At 34.9% G+C, this 17852-nt stretch overlaps 1 protein-coding gene across 1 annotated transcript in view; it reads left to right on the top strand.

Moving 5' to 3' along the window:
* LOC111151059 (DENN domain containing 1B) overlaps positions 1-17852 on the top strand; it is a 285630-nt gene that overhangs the window by 206487 nt on the left and 61291 nt on the right. Inside the window, exon 15 of the mRNA XM_022508793.1 lies at positions 10734-10835. Within this exon, the coding sequence (XP_022364501.1) occupies positions 10734-10835 (102 nt within the window). The remainder of the gene's footprint in view (positions 1-10733; positions 10836-17852) is intronic.

Here is a 17852-nt window from a genome sequence, read left to right as displayed (position 1 = left end):
GAGCCAAAGGCTAAGGCTTAACCCACTGAGCCACCCAGGCACCCCATGAATATGACTTTTTTAACTGGGTATTGCTTTCCAAATTTCATGATTGTTTATATATATATATATATATATATATGTATATATATATATGATATTTTAATATATCTTTTATATACATATATATATTTATATATGTATATAAAAGCAAACTATTCTTATTATGTTATTTCTCTTATATTGCCAAAATTAGGCCTGTAGATTAGTCATAGAACTGTCCTTCAAGACCCTCACAATGGGCAAGCAGTCTGTCTTTACTTTTTTTCCTGATTTTTGACCTCAATTCAGAGAATTCTGCTTGAGGCTCCAAAATGTCCCAAGCGTCTCAGGCTTCCAAACATTCCAAATTACTACAGTTAATGCTCTTTCTTCCTGGTAGTGCTTTTATCTTTCTTGCTTTTAATGGCCATCTAGTTCCTTCCTGATCCTTAAAAGCTGTAGTTTATACTGACCCTTTTTTTCCCTATGAATTGATTATACTTACTTTCTTTAACACATTTCTTCTCCCTTTTTTGTATGGTTTTTATTATGGTTCTTTTATTATTTTTACTGAAATTCATAATTAGTTGCTATTAAAACAATAGTTGACCTTCATGTACCCTCTGGGTATCAGGCATTAATAGACACTTTAGATAGACTATTTACCCTTTTCATGTTAAAGATGAGGAACATGATGTTCACAGAGTTTAAATAACCTCTCTGAGGTTCTTGGGCTACCAAATAGTGGGGCCCGCACATGAATCTCTTCTTCTGCAGTCCCCCTCTTGTTCCAGTGTGGCACATTTCTGCTCGCTCTGGCCTGCATTACTGTATCATACTCTCCTTGAGGTCAATGTCCTGAACTAGCATTTCTTCTAAATGAAGATGCATGGAAGGCATTCAGGACACACTATGGAGAGACTGAACAAATGATGCAGTCGTAGGACTTTTCTCAAAAGGAGCATATGGTAGTGACATCCCACTGCGTGTGTGTGTGTGTGTGTGGAGATATAGATAGATAGATAGATAGATATAAATTGGGGAAATAATTTGTTATTCATACTGCATATTTCCATTTGTGGTTTTGTTGACCTGTGGTAACTGCCACTGCTCAATCTGCACCTTCCTCCTCCCTCAGTCTTCAGTGGTGTTGGTGGGGAGCCAGTGGGATGTGGGCTGTGAGGGAAAGCCCTCAGGATGATTCGAATGTCCGTTTTCAAATGCAAATACTAAATACCTATGCTAAATGCTGCCAAAGAGGAACTTATGTTACAAATAAACTTAGAATGTCTGAGTGACAACTCTGAATATGTTGTTGCTCTTCTCAGATTTCCTCACTTTTACCTTCTGAATGACACACGAGCACTATTGACAAGTAAATGGTGCCTACTCTTACTTACAGAGAGAAATATACAAGTCCTCAAAGTTGTTGGAAAGTGATTTAAATAAAACAGTGGATATTTTGATTTTGGGGGATTTTAGCCAGCAGCAAGTTAGTTACTTTTTAAGAATTCAAAAATGTGAGTTCAAAGTAATGTGCTACATGGATTGAAGAAACGTGGTAAGAACACAAGCTCTAGAACCAGGCTGCCTGGGTGCAGATCCTCCTGCTGCGACTCACTAGTTGAGTTTGGGCAAATGAATGTCATAGTGCTTTAGTTTCCTCTTGTGTTCTTTAAAAAAGGTAGTAATTCTTGTTGGGTTATTTAGAGAATAAAATATGTTCATAAATGTAAGTTACTTAGAACAGTGTTTGGCATATTATCAATGCTTTATGTATTTGCTATTATTAAAAATGACATTTTAGAAGTACTAAGTTTGGGGAGGAAAATTCCTCTAACAAAACTAAAGTACCCTCCTCTGATTTCCCAAAAGAAAAACACTGTTATAAACATGAGAATACTTGTAAGTGACTGTATTAAATAACTAGTAAAGGGTCATCAGTTGTACCTCTGTGTATCATTTGTGTCACAAGCTATTAAAAATAAAAAAGTCAATTTTTGACCAACAGCTAATGCTAACGAAATGTTTGCCTGAGTTAAAATACTGCTTAATATGTTCAAAGGCATATTCTTGGTTATCCTAAGAGCAGAGACGTAACACTTAGATCTAGTCCTTTGAATACTTGGGGTGCTGTCATTTGTTTCAATCACTCAAGCTTTTCTGGGCAGCTCTGAGCCTTGCTGATGGATAAAAGGTGAATTCTTTTTAAAATAAAGATTGGTTGGTAAACTAGGCCTCTATTTGGCAGTTTGGAAGAGTTGTCCTTTTGGAATATATTTCGTCAAACATTATCAGTAAATAATGTTATATTTTGTGATTAAACTCAAACAATTTAAGCACAGGATTGGTATCCATAATTTAAGTGGACATTCACTAAATCTTTGCCTTCAGGTTTCCATTTAACAGATTTGTAACTGTCAACTTGTTAGAGAATTAAAAATCCAAGTTGAAATGTACATTTGCTCACCCCTCTTGGTTTTATGGTTACTAAAACATTTTAGGCGCCCATTCATCTCATTACCCAAGCTTGCCTATAGACCTTTTGGCTTTAGAAATGGTTGAACCAAGAACATATTTGTTGTGTATTTGGAGTCTCATAAAATACGGTTGCTTTTATGGCACTTTCTTTCTGCCTTTTTTTTTTTTTTTCTTTTTTAACAGAGAAGGAATCTTGCTTAACTGCTTTAGCAAAAATGTAAAAATTCAGCACCACCACTATGGGATAGATAGAACTAGGGACTCTAATAGTAAGTGTTTCATGAGAATAGAGAGTGTTTTTCTTTAAATTGTGGAAAAGAAAAATACATATTTTTCATAGTATGTATAAAACTAATACATTGCTCTATTAATCTTTTTAAGTGTTCAAGTTTAGAGTTCTAGAAACAACTGTGTCTAATTTAGAAAAATCAATTTCTTTCCCTGTCTTAACTTGCTGAATCACAGGCAAATGGAACATTGATAGCTATTTTTATTCAAGACAGATCTAATAACTTTAGGACAAACTCATTTAGTAATATATACAGAGAGAAGATTTTGCTGTAAATAATGATTAAAGTTTATGATTTAAATATAAGCCTTTTTTTCCTCAATAATTTTCAGCAGTAGAAAAAGTGTTGTTTTCATGGTTAATAAACCCTGAGTGTAGACTTGTGGTACCTTACATAATAATAGCACTGGGATACTTGGAAGAAGAATGCTATATAATCTGAAAAATATTTTAATATTTTTTTCTGTGAGAACCATTCCCTTGAGAGAACTGATAACTGAGTATTTAAGAGATTTAAAAATTTTAAAATACCATCGTTATGCAGACATTTTTGCTTGTTTATATTTGTTACATAACAGTGACATTACATAGTAAGCCCAAGTGTATTAGGGAACTGAATAAGTATTATGTTGATACTTTGTTTATTATATTTCACATTTTTATGCAGCATCATTCTTCATGAAACCTTAATTTTTTTCAATATGAATCCTTACTAAGTCATATATATCCTTAAAGCATTAAGATTTAATCCATTTTTTTTTATTTTAATTTTTTATTAATATGTAATGTATTATTTGCCCCAGGGGTACAGGTCTGTGAATCATCAGGCTTATACACTTCACTGCACTCACCATAGCACATACCCTCTCCAATGTCTATAACCCAACCACTCTCTCCATACCCGCCTCCCCCCTCAGGTTTTTTTTTTTATATGATTTTTTTTTATTTTTTATAAACATATAATGTATTATTAGCCCCAGGGGTACACCATAGCACATACCCTCCCCAATGTCTATAACCCCACCACCGTCTCCCTATCCCCCTTCCCCCAGCAACCTTCAGTTTGTTTTGTGAGATTAAGAGTCTCTTATGGTTTGTCTCCCTCCAGATCCCATCTTGTTTCATTTATTCTTTTTCTACCTCCCAACCCCCCCACATTGCATCTCCACTTCCTCATATCAGGGAGATCATATGATAGTTCTCTTTCTCCGATTGACTTAATTCGCTAATCATAATATCCTCTAGTTCCATCCACGTCGTCGCAAAATGGCAAGATCTAGTCCATGTTTTAGTATTTTCTTGTTCTTGCAAAGTTTCCGACTCCAGAAGCCAATATAGAACTTGAAAGATATCCATCCTTAAAAACACACTAAACAAAAATACTGATTTGATGATAATCACTTTGAAACTGAACATAATAGTAGGGTAGGAAAAACAACACTATCTCCTCCATATCTTTCTTGTGTCTTAATTATCCTGTAAAAATAATTCAAATTATTAACCAGTGGATATTTACTGAACACTCAGAATACAAATACCATGTTAAGTATTACAATAAAAAGTGCAGAGATATATAAGGATATAGTCCCAGACCTCAAAAATGCACAGGTGAGATCTATAAAAATAACTTTTAATACAACTTAGAAAATAAATGCTAAAAGAAAGGTACACTCTGGATTTTCAGAGGAGGGAGAATTTACTTATTTATGTTAAAGATGGAATCTAAGACTTTGTGAGGTAAATGATGTATTCCATAAGGGCCAGATTTATGCCGCTGGAGGGCATTTCTAATTCATTCTCCTGCCACAACTACTTGAAGAGTCTTATTTAAATACCATCAGGTTGGGGTTATGGACATTGGGGAGGGTATGTGCTATGGTGAGTGCTGTGAAGTGTGTAAACCTGGCGATTCACAGACCTGTACCCCTGGGGCTAATAATACATTATATGTTTATAAAAAAATTTAAAAATTAAATAAATAAATAAATAAATACCATCAGATACAAATAACATGTAGTTTTCTAGTGCACTGGCTCTAATGATACCTTTTATTAGTCATTATACAAGGGACTGAGCGTGACATTTGTTATTCTGTAGATAATCTTGAATTTGAATCTGCTCTGATTTGTATGTTTTAACAGGTAAATCAAGTATGAACGTTTGGTATTTTTATTATTATTAATAACAGACTACCTAGAAAGCCTCATCATAGAATGCCCAATAGGTTGTTGATTCATTCTTAGTATATATTTGTTGATTGGTGTAATCCTTTACGGGCTGGTAATGTGGCAGTTCATTTCTGGAAAGTCTGGTTCTCTTCTCTGAAATAAGAACTTCATTCCTACCCTAGTACAGATTGTATTTTTTCTTACATCCTTTCACTCTCTTTTGTGTGTGACAGTCTATGGAAACGATTTTAGCTTTAGTTCCTTTCTGTTGCCTCATCACTCTTCCATGGAGCAAAAGATTCAGTAGCTTAACCATCACATCAGACTTCTTTTAAACTTATTTCATTTGAATTCAGTTTTTTGTTTTTTACCGTGAAGAGTTTTTCTTGTCCACATTTTAATATTTCTACATGATTATTCTGTGTTTCCACAGAGCTGTATTCTTCTTTACTTGCTTTTTCTGTCAATAAACATTATAACTTTTAGAAAATAAATTGGATTACAGATGCATATTTCTCAGTTGCATCAGTCTTTTTCCCTAAGAAATGATCAGTTTAACCTTCATGCTTGGTTCTGTGCAGATAATTCCTAAATATATGTTAAAGAACAAGTTTTCCAAACTTAGGTTTCTACTCTTGTCCACATGCCTTCAAGCATCTTCCTTGCCTTAACCATGCCAGGATGGACATTGCTGGTGTCCTGTCCAGATCCCCTGTACTGGCTGGCATCCTTTTCAGAGAAAAACTGTCCTTGGCTAAGTAGGAAGGGCCTCCCCAGGCACCTCTAATCTCCACACTCCTCCCACCAAGGAAGACCATGCTTAGTGAATGACTGATAAAAGGTGTAAGAAACTGGCCTCCTTGCTTCAAGATGGGAATAACTCTGCCAGTACATTTGATGCTTTTTCATAGGTTTAAACTGAGGTGATTGCCGGCTGAAATCACATCGTTGCTTGGGTTTTTTCTTCTGCCCTTTTTTGCTTATTTCCTGAGCATTTTCCACCAACAAATCAATTAAACAAGAATCCTTGTCTCAGGCTCAGTTTAGAATCCGACCAAAGACATATCCCAAAATTTATTTTATCCACTTCTTCTTAAATCTGGTTTGTTTCTGTACTTCTGGTCTTTAATAAATGGTATCATCCATCTTTTGATCTTCAAGCTTGAAATCCAGAAGTCCTCTTTGACTTCTGCTTGTCTTGTTTCTGCATATCAGTGGTTCTTAAACTTTTCGCCTCTAGATGTCTTTATATTTGTAAAAATCATTAAGGGTTTTAAAGAACTTTTGTTTATGTGGGCTCTATCTTTCACTATTGATCATATTAGAAATCAAAACTGGAAATATTTTAAATACTTATTATTTAAAATTAATATAAAATGACTACAGATGAACATGAAACATTTTTTGAGAAATAACTATTTCTAAACAAAAAATAATAGAAGAATGGATTTGTTTTATATTTTTTCAAAAGTATGTAGCTTAAAAGAAGAGGGCTGCGTTCTCATATTTGATTCTGCTTTCTGTCTGTGGCAATATCGCCAGTCGTGTAGGTTCCATTGGATCTCATGAGAAAATAAAAGTGAAAAGGGCAAATAATGTTTTAGCACTGTTATAAAAATAGTTTGGATGTTGCAGACCCTGTGAAAAGGTCTCAGTCCCTGGACCATCCTTTGAGCACCACTGCTGTACATCAGTTGATAAACCTATTGATTTTGCAGTAAAATTGTACTTTACACATTACATGATATGGAATAAATAAACATTTCATGTAGTACTGAATACTCAGAAATGGGATAATTTGAGAGCTAGACTGAGTCTAAATCAGGCTTCTACAACTTACATGCTCTGTAATCTCGAGCAAGTTACTTAATCCTTTCTCATATTTTAGTTTATTCATGTATAAAGTAAGACAACAAAGTTTGAGGTTTATGTGAATTAATACATATAAGTTGCTTAGAACAGTACCTGGCCCATAGTAAGCATTATGTAGATATTAGCTATTATTATTATTAGTGATAGTAATAAGTACTCTATCAGTGTTGACTAATGGTAGTCATCACTTTCTCTTTCTACCTCCTGGTTCATCTTTTCTTGCCAGATTTGTATTTCACTATTACTTGGTCTGCCTATTGCCAGTATTTCCTCTTGCCTGTTAACTTTCCTTTTAAAGATTTTATTTATTTGAGAGAGAGAGAGAGAAAACACGAATGGGGGAGGGCAGAGGGTGAGGGAACAGGGAGCCTCACACAGGGTGGGATTCCCAGGACCCATGAGATCATAACCTGAACCAAAGGCAGACACTTAATGGACTGAGCCACCCAGGTGCCACTTAACTTTCCTTTTAAGACATACAATCTTGTCACTTCATTGCGTAGATATTCTGTGAGCTTCTTGATGTCTTTAAGAAATAACTTTAGGGCACCTGGGCAGCTCAGCTGGTTAAGCGTCGGCCTCAGGGTCAGCTCATGATCCCAGGGTCCTGGGACTCAGTCGCATGTTGGGCTCGCTGTTCTGCAGGGAGTCTGCTTCTCCACCTGCCCCTCCCCACACTCGTTCTCTCAATTTCTCTCTTGCTTGATCGCTCTCTCAAATAAATAAATAAAAACTAATACCTCCCATAGGTTTAAAAAAAAAAAAAAAAAGAAAAGAACTTTAGAATATAACTTAGGCCTTTTCCAGTATGCTTGACCTACGTTTTACTTCTCTCTGGTACTTTCTGTAATTCATAACCATTATCCACTAGGCCTTAACCAGTCTTTTATTATCTTTGGCGCTTTCTCTAGTGCATACCCATCCCAAACGCACTACCCACTTTCTGTCTGTACCTGCCTCTCTCAAGACTGTGTTTTCCATCTTCGTTTCAGAAGGCTTCCATTAGTTTTCAAAACCAGCTCAGGTTTCGTTTCCTCTGTGAAGCCACAGAGGCTTCATGAAATCTTTCATACTTAAGTCAGCTGGGAATTAACTGGGCAACACTGGACATACAGTCACTCTACTTGGAGCAAGAAAAGTTTTTGAAAATCACTCCATCCTAAGCTTGATTTTTAACCAGATCATAAGTAAATCAGAAGATCCTAAGCAGAGTTTCTTATCGTGCCTTTCAACTTAACTCAGATTTAAAAGAACTTACACTGGGAAGTCATTTATAATTTGTTTGATATCATACACACCCCAGCATGACAATGACTGAGTCTCCTGTGTATTCAAACAAAAATTTAGAGCGTTGTTAATCAGGACTTATTTTTCTTTCCCCTGAGAGAAAATTCCAATATGTGTCAGGTTTGTCTTTTTTGTTATTACCAGAGACTCTAAGTAAACAGGCTGTGTTAGTCATTTGAGGGTTAAGTTCAAAGCTTTTACTATGATTGGTGTTATCAAAACTGGATGGACAGCATATCTGAACTTTCTCTTTACTATTTCTTGAAAGATTGAAAGCATTTACTAGAAGGTTAATGAGGACAGAGTTCGGCCAGCTATAAGTCACATTGGCTAAAAATAAAAACTGAGTTAGCCCAGCTCTTAAGAAGACATAGGTAGATTTTCCTCTCATCCTTTTCCCTCACCTGGAGATTCTTCATCCCCTTGTCTTCCACACCTTCCAGTCAAAAGAAATGCTTGATCGTAACATAGAAAGTATTAAGTATTCCACTATTAATGATAACTTTTGGAAAAATCATAGATGCTAATAAAATACAACTCACATGTTAGAGAAAAATGTGTCTAATAAAAACTGAAATTATCAATTGTACTGATCACTGTGTAATAATTGTGGCATAGTTAGAACTGCCATTGAAAACAATGATTGTATTTATCTTTAAAATTTGTATTTACTTTTGGAAAAGACAATAAGTGGTATGGAGCAAATCTTAGCTCACTTGCTACTTTGTTTATTGACTTATGAAACATTTTTGGGCTCCCAGTGTAACTAGATATGTTGCTAATACTTGGGATGCAAAAACAGTAGACCTTTCTCTTAAATAGGATTGCCTGTTTGTTGTAGCTGCCCCCCAACATAGAGTCTAAGTTGTAAATTCTATAATAGTGGCAAATATGGTGATTTTTGATTATACAAAATATATTTATGTAAATGAGTTTAATTTTTAAAATATATAATTTAAAATCATCTTATGGCAGTTAAGAATGGCAGTAATCAGTATCAAAATAATGCAGTTTTATTATGAAGTCTTGGCTGGTGGCTGATATGGTTGTCTTCTCTAATAATTTGAATCTTATTTTCTTCTGTAGCAGTGCTGTTCAAGAACACTTTTTGTGATAAATGAAATGTTCTGTATTTGTGATATCTAATAGTAGCCATGGACCACTTGTGGCAATTGAACATTTCCGATGTGGCTAGTGCATTGAGGAACTGAAATTTTAGTTTTATTTAAATTCTTAATATTTATTAATAAAATAAAATAAAATATTTAATTAATATTTATTAATATATTATTTGCTTCAGGGGTACAGTTCTGTGAATCATCGGTCTTACACAATTCACAGCACTCACCGTAGCACATACCCTCCTCAGTGCCCATAACCCAGCTACCCTATCCCTCCCTTCCCACCCCTCAGCAACCCTCAGTTTGTTTCCTAGGATTAAGTCTCTTATGATTTGTCTCCCTCCCTGGTCCCATCTTGTTTCATCTTAATAAATTTAAATTTAAATTGCTGCATGTGACTAAAGCTACCGTTTTGAACAGTGCAGACTCATAGTATCATTAGCTGCCATCAGCAGTGGTGACAGGTGAATTGCTGTTAAATTGTTAGTCTCATTTCATTCATGCGGGAGCCAATTTTCAGAATTTTATTTACAGATACCTGTAATCAAAGCATTGAGTTGTGCTTAAAATTAAATTATAATTAATGTTTTTTCAAAGTTCTCTTAGAAGATGAGGTTTTTTCCTTGTTACTGCCAACATAGAGATGGCTACAGGATTCGTTATCATCAGTGAGTCATTGTCACTTATCTCAGTTGCATTTGAATCATATTATCTCACATTCACTTGGATCACTTATCTTCACAAGTATTGAATGGGCAAGAGGACCATTCAGGCTACTGAGGGAAGTAGCAGGTGGTAGAGATCAGCAAGTGAGGGACAATTTTCTGACATCCTGTATGGGAATAAATGGAATGAGTGGAATATGTGTTCAGAATTTAAGTTTTTGATAGTTTGGTGGAGGAGCAAGCTAATGGAGCATAAGCTACCAGAAGACACTTGCAAAGTTATGGTTACTTTAAAAATAGGATAAATTAAAGCAGATACAAAGTGGGACTTAATCTAGAAAGTAGCCAATCAGAATTGTATGCGAAGTGATGAAGAGAATGTTATTGTAAGAACTTTTAATTAATTTAAAAAGAAATTAATGATCATATATATAAATGGCAAAAAACATGCAGCAATTTTTATAGCAAGAATGTTTTCTAATTAGGATAAAACTACAGTTGTTGACTTTTTTCAGCTATGTATACTCTTTTTAATGCTCCTAATTCAATCTAGTAATATTAAACCTTTGTTTTTAGGAGATTCATTCTTGCTTTGAGGAAGTGATTAGGAAGCTCTAGTAGAAGCTTGTCAGTAGAGGAATATTTTTCTCCAATGCTGAAATCCAGTTATTATGTCTAAGAGTCTGTTTGACTCCCTTTAGACTTCCAGCACCTTGAAGCTGATTCTGTGACTTACACTCCCCTGCGACCCTCCATGTGCCCTTTTTGAGAGACTGTTTCTCTCTGACTGCCTTTCTATTGACACCCTAAAATCTTAATTTCTCTCTAGGGTGAGCCCATCACATTCTGTGAGGAGAGTTTTGTAAAGCACCGCTCAAGTCTGATGAAACAGTTCTTGGAGACTGCAGTTAACCTCCAACTTTTCAAGCAGGTAAGAGTGGACCTCCACATTGCCTTCTGTAACAGATTACAGAAATGCGTAACACATTTTTATCACTTTTACCAAAAGTATGTCAAAACCCTGAGTAATGTCTATTCTGGAATTACAGGAAATTTTTCTTTCTTTTGTAACTCTGTAGTTATCGATGGCATAGCACTCCAGAAAATGGTAGAAAAGTAACTTTGTTATTAAAAAATTCATCATTGAAAGTGCTGACCTGATGGTCTGAGGAAGGGTATTCATCCATACGGTTATGAAACCAACATGACTAGTTTCATGTAAGGCATCTAGGAGTTTGCTCTGATAGATTGGTAGTGGCTAAACAAACCATATTTCTTGTAGGACAGTCCTAGGACAGTACTAATGTAATCCAGTTTATAAAAACAGATGTCATAATTATAAATTTAAAATTCAGAAAAAATTCATAGTCCTACTATGTATCTTTATTTTTGGCTCAGAAAATGTAAATGCCATTTTGAAATGCAGGTAGCTTAACATCGGAATTCAGAATGTTTATAAGGACTAGTTCTTTCATTCCAGTGTGTGATCGTAGCAAGTCTCTTAATTCAGGCTTATCTTAGTTTCTGTTTATGTAATTTAAATTAAGTTCTAAACACTTTAGTTTCTTATACCACATGATAATTTAAATGTATAGTTACTCATGTGAATTCAGCAGTTAATGAGACCTACAGTGGGTCATAAACCACTCAGGGCCAGGGTACAAACATGAATAAAAATTCAGTAATGCCCTGAAGCTGAAAATCTAATAGAATCCTTTGGACTGTTTGGAGAAAAGATACCATGTAACTTGAGATCAGCTTTAAACTAAACAAGTCATTTAATTTGATAGTGACAAAACCAATACTATTATCTATATTCTGAGGAAGTTTTGAAAAATAATTAGAAAATACTCTGGAGGGGGCTATAACTGCCTTCTAATATGTGAAGGTTTACCTCAAAGAAAGGCTTAGATTTGTACAATACCTAGAAGAAGCAGAATAAGGCCTGATAGCTTTCAGGGCCCAAGATGTTTTGTGAATTTCTAAAAATGGATGGGTTACTTTAGGTGCTCTGTCTCTAGAGGGCTCCAGTATTATACTGAATTGTTTCCCAAGGTTGTGTGAGGATCATGGGATGGTCTTTATAAATGCTGAAGTATATATATAGCAAGTGTAGCCCTGTACTAGTCTCCTAGTGCATGCTTGTTGAGTTAAATAACAGTACCCTTTTTGTATTTTTGTCTCTCAGAGAGGGATAGTACTACTGCCCATTATCAAAACCGAATTGTGGGGTACCTGGGTGCCTCAGTTGCTGAAGCAGCTGCCTTCAGCTCAGGTCATGATCCCAGGGTCCTGGGATCGAGCCCTGCATCATGCTCCCTGCTCAGCAGAGAGCCTACTTCTCCCTCTCCCTCTGCCTGCTGCTCTGGTTGCTTGTGCTTTCTCTTTCTCTGTCAAATAAATAAAATCTTGTTTAAAAAAAAAAAAAAAAGAAATAACTTTTTTTTTTAAAAAGATTTTATTTATTTACTTGAGAGAGAGAGTGAGCATGACGGGGAGAGGGTCAGAGAGAGAAGCAGACTCCCTGCTGAGCAGGGAGCCCGATGTGGGACTCAATCCCGGACTCCAGGATCATGATCTGAGCTGAAGGCAGTCTCTTAACCAACTGAGCCACCCAGGTACCCAAGAAGAAAAGTACCTTTAAAAAAAACAAAAACAAAAAAACGAGTCATGAAGGTCAGAATATATCGGGGTCAAGAATTGAATGGGTGGATAGAATATCCAACTTACTACTTAATCTTTCACTATGAGAATGTAACTAAAGTCTTTTCATTAGATGTAGTTCAGACACAGTAATTTTTTTAAAAGATTTTATTTATTTATTTAACACAGAGAGAGCAATCACAAGTAGGCAGAGAGGCAGGCAGAGAGAGAGGGGGAAGCAGGCTCCCTGCTGAGCAGAGAGCCCGATGTGGGGCTCAATCCCAGGACCCTGAGATCATGACCTGAGCTGAAGGCAAAGGCTTAACCCACTGAGCCATCCAGGCACCCCAAGTAATTTATATACTTACAAAACATTTGTATTTTTTATGAATCAGATAGAATTGGGTTAGATCTTGGCCCTATCACTTAATAGCTGTTTGTTCATAAGTATCTGTTTCTTTTTCTTTAAAAAAGAAATACCACCTAACAGGGTTGTGCTAGAATTTATGTTAATTAATACATGTATTCCTGAGCACAGTACACAACACTTTGTAGAAGCTTACTAAATTTTAGTGTCTGCTTCATTTTAGAGCAATTACATTAATAGAATACAAATATATGCAGGATTTTTTAAAAATAAACTCGTTCAGAAAAGCTAAATGTGAAATATTAAAATAGTCAATTAAATTAGAATCCATTATATATAGACAACTTGAATAGTTTTACATGTACCAACTGACCATATTCTCAAGCTTGATATCATTTTATGACCTTTAAGAAATGACACTTGACGATAGCCCTGAAAGAATTTAAAAGATTCCTATTAACAGTTTCACAAACTTCTAAAAATGAGTAAGTTCCAGAGATGCACTATACAACATAATGCCTATAGATATAATTGTGTATTTAAAACTGGTTAAGAGGGTATATCTCATGTTGACATGTGTTCTTAGCACAAACAAAAACACAAAGGAATTCAGGAAACTTTTGGAGGTGTTGGATACATTTATTACCTTGATTGAGGTGATTATAGCAGAAATGTATACATATGTCCAAACTTGCCACATTGTCTACATTACTTATGTGCAATTTTTTGATTACCAGTTACACTTTACTAAAGCTTGAGGGGGGAAGAGTAAAAAAACCAAAAATAGGAATCAGTTAGTAAAAAATTATCAACAGATGAAGCCTCAAAGATACTATTGCTATTTCTAAAAGAATATGAAAAAATTTATTAGGTACACATGGTTACTATTCATTATTATGAATTTATGATCCATTATAGGTCAAGAGCACCTCAGGTTCTCTATTTAGCAATGCTCATGCATCAAAATTGAGAGAGGACCCAGGAGAGAAATGTATATTTTAAGTTAAGAGTTAAGAGTTAAAATAAACTGTTATTTCTTTTTCTTTTTTTTTTTTTTTTCTCTTACTGTTATTTCTGATAATATGGCAGGAAGGATTCAGAGCTAACTTACATACTGAAACAATTTTAAATACAGTATTTAAAAAACTTTTTTTGTGGTGGGGGCACAGGAGACAACGCCCAAGTTGAGAAGTGTATTAGAAGACCCTACTCCCACAATTCTGGGATGATTTAGTGTAAAAGTAAACAAGAAGTAAGGTTGCTCTTTCCCTTAACTCATTTCCTAGTGATTGTACCTTTGAAGCACTGGTACTGAGTGGAAGGGAGGGAAAAGTTCTGCTGAGAAGTAAACACACCAGCTTGTAGAGGAATTTGAAGTCTGAATTAATAATTTCATATTTAGTCTGACATAGCTCAAGCCAAGTTTAAAGTGATACTAAATTGTTAGCACTGTCAGGCCCTAGGCAGAGGCACACACACATCTTCTCTTGAGGAATTCAGGCACCAAAGAATTCTCCCACCTATAATTCCAAAGAAAAATTTCTGTGCTAGAAATTATTAAAAACACAAGGAAACCAATCATGAATGAGAATTAGAAGAAACAGCAGACAAAAATTGACTTGCAAAGACTTTAATTATTGGAATTATCAAAAATAGAACATAAAATAGCTATGCTTAAGATGTTCAGAGAAATAGAGGATAAGCTTTAAAAATGTTCAGGATATAAAAACATTCAAGAACTGGAACCAATTTTAAGAATGTAGCAGATGTAATTCTGGTAGGAAGCATGTAATTGAAATGAAAGGAAATTGATAGGTTTAACAGCAGATCAGATCTAACTGAAGAGAGATTTGCAAAACTGGAAGATATATCTGAAAAAGAAATTAGCGAGAAGATAATGCAGAGAAATGAAGAAATAAAGAATGTAGGAGAGGTTAATAGACATGAAGGGTAGAGTTGAAAATATCCAAAGCCATCTAATCAATTCTGAAAGGAGAAGACAGAAAATGGAGAAGACGTAGTAAAGGACAATGCCAGAACCAATAAAATACACCACTTTATAAATTTAGGAAGTTCAACATATCCAAACTGAATAAATAAAAAGAAATCTACAGCCACACCATACATTCAGCTCTAAAGCATTAAATAATAAGGGAAAATTTGAAAAACAAGAGGAGCAAGATAGATTACCTTCAAAGGAGCAATATACTGAAAGTTGGCTTCACAGCAACAATCCAGAAGATCCTGCCGTATCTTCAGTGTGTTGAGAAAAAATATCCAGAATCTTCTGACAACTAAAACACATCCTCGTTATAAGAGTAATATAAAAACATTTCCCCCCCAAAAAACTGAGTTTTCCCCTTGTGTTGGCTTTATTGATGTGTCTACTTGGTTAGGCTAATATCCCCAGTTACTTTAAATGCTTCTCTTGGTGAAGGTATTTTTACAGATATAATTAAAACTTCTAATCATTTGACTATAGATAATGTGAGTAAGCCTGTCTGAATCAGTTGGAATGCCTTAAACTCAGAACTTAGGTTTCACTGGGAAAGAGAAGAAATTCTACCCATGGATGACCGCTTTGGTCACCTCTTGTGGATTCGGTCTGCTCATAATTTTTCCTTCCTGATACCTCTCCTATGAATTTCAGACTTGCTTAGCTAACCCCCTAATCATGTAAACCAACTCCTTGTAGTAAATCGTGTGTGTGTGTGTGTGTGTGTGTGTGTGTGTGTGTGTGTCTACCTATCAAATCTCCTACTGGTTCTGCTTCTTGGTTGAACCCTGACTATTATACTAATAGCAGAAAGAAATCTTTGAGAAAGTACTTTAAGAAAGTACTTCAGGGAGAAAGAAAGTTTTCTCAGTTCCAACGTGGAAGGTCTGAGATGCAAGAAGGTAGAACAAAATAAATGGTAAATATGTAGATTTGTGTAACATAGGCAAGTTCTTCCACACATTCAAGAATGAAATTGTTCCAATTTAAATTCCAAAAAATTCCTGTTTTGATAGTGGAAAAAGGGAGATCCTCTTCAATTTGTTTTATACAGCTAAGATCATCTTGTTTCCGATCCTAAAACAGCATGAGAAAAGAACATTATAGGCCAGCCTTACTCATGAACGTAGATGCAAAAATTCAAACAAAATATTTGCAACCAATTCTACCAATATATAAAAAGGATACTACTTTATGAGCAGGTTGCATTTATTCCAGAAATTAAATGGCAGCTGCATATTAGGAAATCTATGAATGTAATTCACTACATTAGCTGATTATGGGAGAAAAATCATTGGATCATCTCAACAGATGTAGAAATTGTTCATAAGATTCATGGTAAAAACAAAAAAAAAAGGCATGATTAGAGTTATTTTCAACAATATCATACATAATATTGAAACATTGAAAATTTCCCTCTGAAAAAGGTGTTACTTGTTACCATTGAAATTCCTAACACATATAATTTAGCTAAAAAAAAAAAAAAAAGGTTTAGAAAAAAAACGCCAAACTGATTTATTTTTATTACTTTCAGGAGAGAGACAAGTTTCTTTTTTTAATTTATTTTTATTTTTTAATTTTTTAATAAACATTATAATGTATTATTAGCCCCGGTGGTACAGGTCTGTGAATCACCAGGTTTACACACTTCACAGCACTCACCATAGCACATATCCTCCCCAATGTCCATAACCCCACCACTCTTTCCCGACCCCCCTCCCTCCAGCAACCCTCAGTTTGTTTTTTGACATTAAGAGGAGAGAAAAGTTTCTTAAGACATGAAGGAATAGCTGGCATAAGTTTGACTTTACTGGAATTAAGAACTTTGGTTATTAAAAAACACCATATTTGTAATACATATAAATCACCCACGGATTTAGAATCTAGAATTAAAACCAAGCCAAAACAAAACAAAACAAAACAAACTCCTACATGTCTGTAAGAAGCATATCCATCCAATAGAATTGTGCAAAAGACTTGAATTAGCATATGCGAATGAAGAAGCCTGAATAACTAATAAAAGTATGCAAAGTACTCAACCTCATTTGTGGTTAGAGAACATAAAATTAAAAAAAAAAAATAGCACCTCATACTCACCACATTGGCTGAATTTTAAAAACCCTAAAATCTCAAAATTTGGGAAAGACATGGAGCAAGGCACCAAGTTTTAACTGTTCATGGGAGTGTAAATTTGCACAAATTGTTTAGAAAACACTTTGGAACTAGCATTGAAAGTTAAACATGCAAATTTCTTATGAATTCTACTCTAAGTGGTGCACCAGAAATCATTTACTACACTGCTCATAAAAGTAAAATACTGGCAATAATCTTAGATATTCATCAGTATTAAAATGAGCAAACGGTTATATTCATACAATAGAACATTATACACAGGGAAATAAATAAGCTGCAGCAAAACTGATTACGAATGAATTAAATGAACAACAAATCACTGAAGAATTACTATGATGATTCCTCTCTGTCATGTTTAACAACAAAAAAATTAAATAGTTATATTATTTAGGGAAGCATTTGTGTGATAAAACTATAAAAGCAGGCAAGGAGAGGATAAGCTGAAGGGATTATGGTCTTTTCTGTGGAGGAAAGGGACACTCAAGGATGGACCTTCTAAGGAAGGGAATGTTTTGGTAGTTTGCTTTATCATTATTATTTACTTAATTATTTAAATTACTGTTATTTGAATTATTTAAGTACTATGTAAAAACATCATTTTTTTTTGTTTCTAGATCAGCCTGTAATAGGTGGTTTTCATTGACAGTGGACTTCTTAACTTCTTGGGGCCTCAGTTTCTGCTTCTGTACGATGAGTGAGACTGACAGGTCACTAAGTTTGAGATACCTTTTGGCTCTAACATTCCATGATATTTTGAAATAAACATAGCTTAGACGGATGATGGTAGGTTCCATTTGGATAAATTCCTC

Source organism: Enhydra lutris, unplaced genomic scaffold (assembly GCF_002288905.1).
Source record: "Enhydra lutris kenyoni isolate GAN:26980312 unplaced genomic scaffold, ASM228890v2 scaffoldscaffold25, whole genome shotgun sequence".
Taxonomy (NCBI): domain Eukaryota; kingdom Metazoa; phylum Chordata; class Mammalia; order Carnivora; family Mustelidae; genus Enhydra; species Enhydra lutris.
Note: the sequence above shows the minus strand (reverse complement) of the source record. Positions and strands in the feature narration are given on the sequence as shown.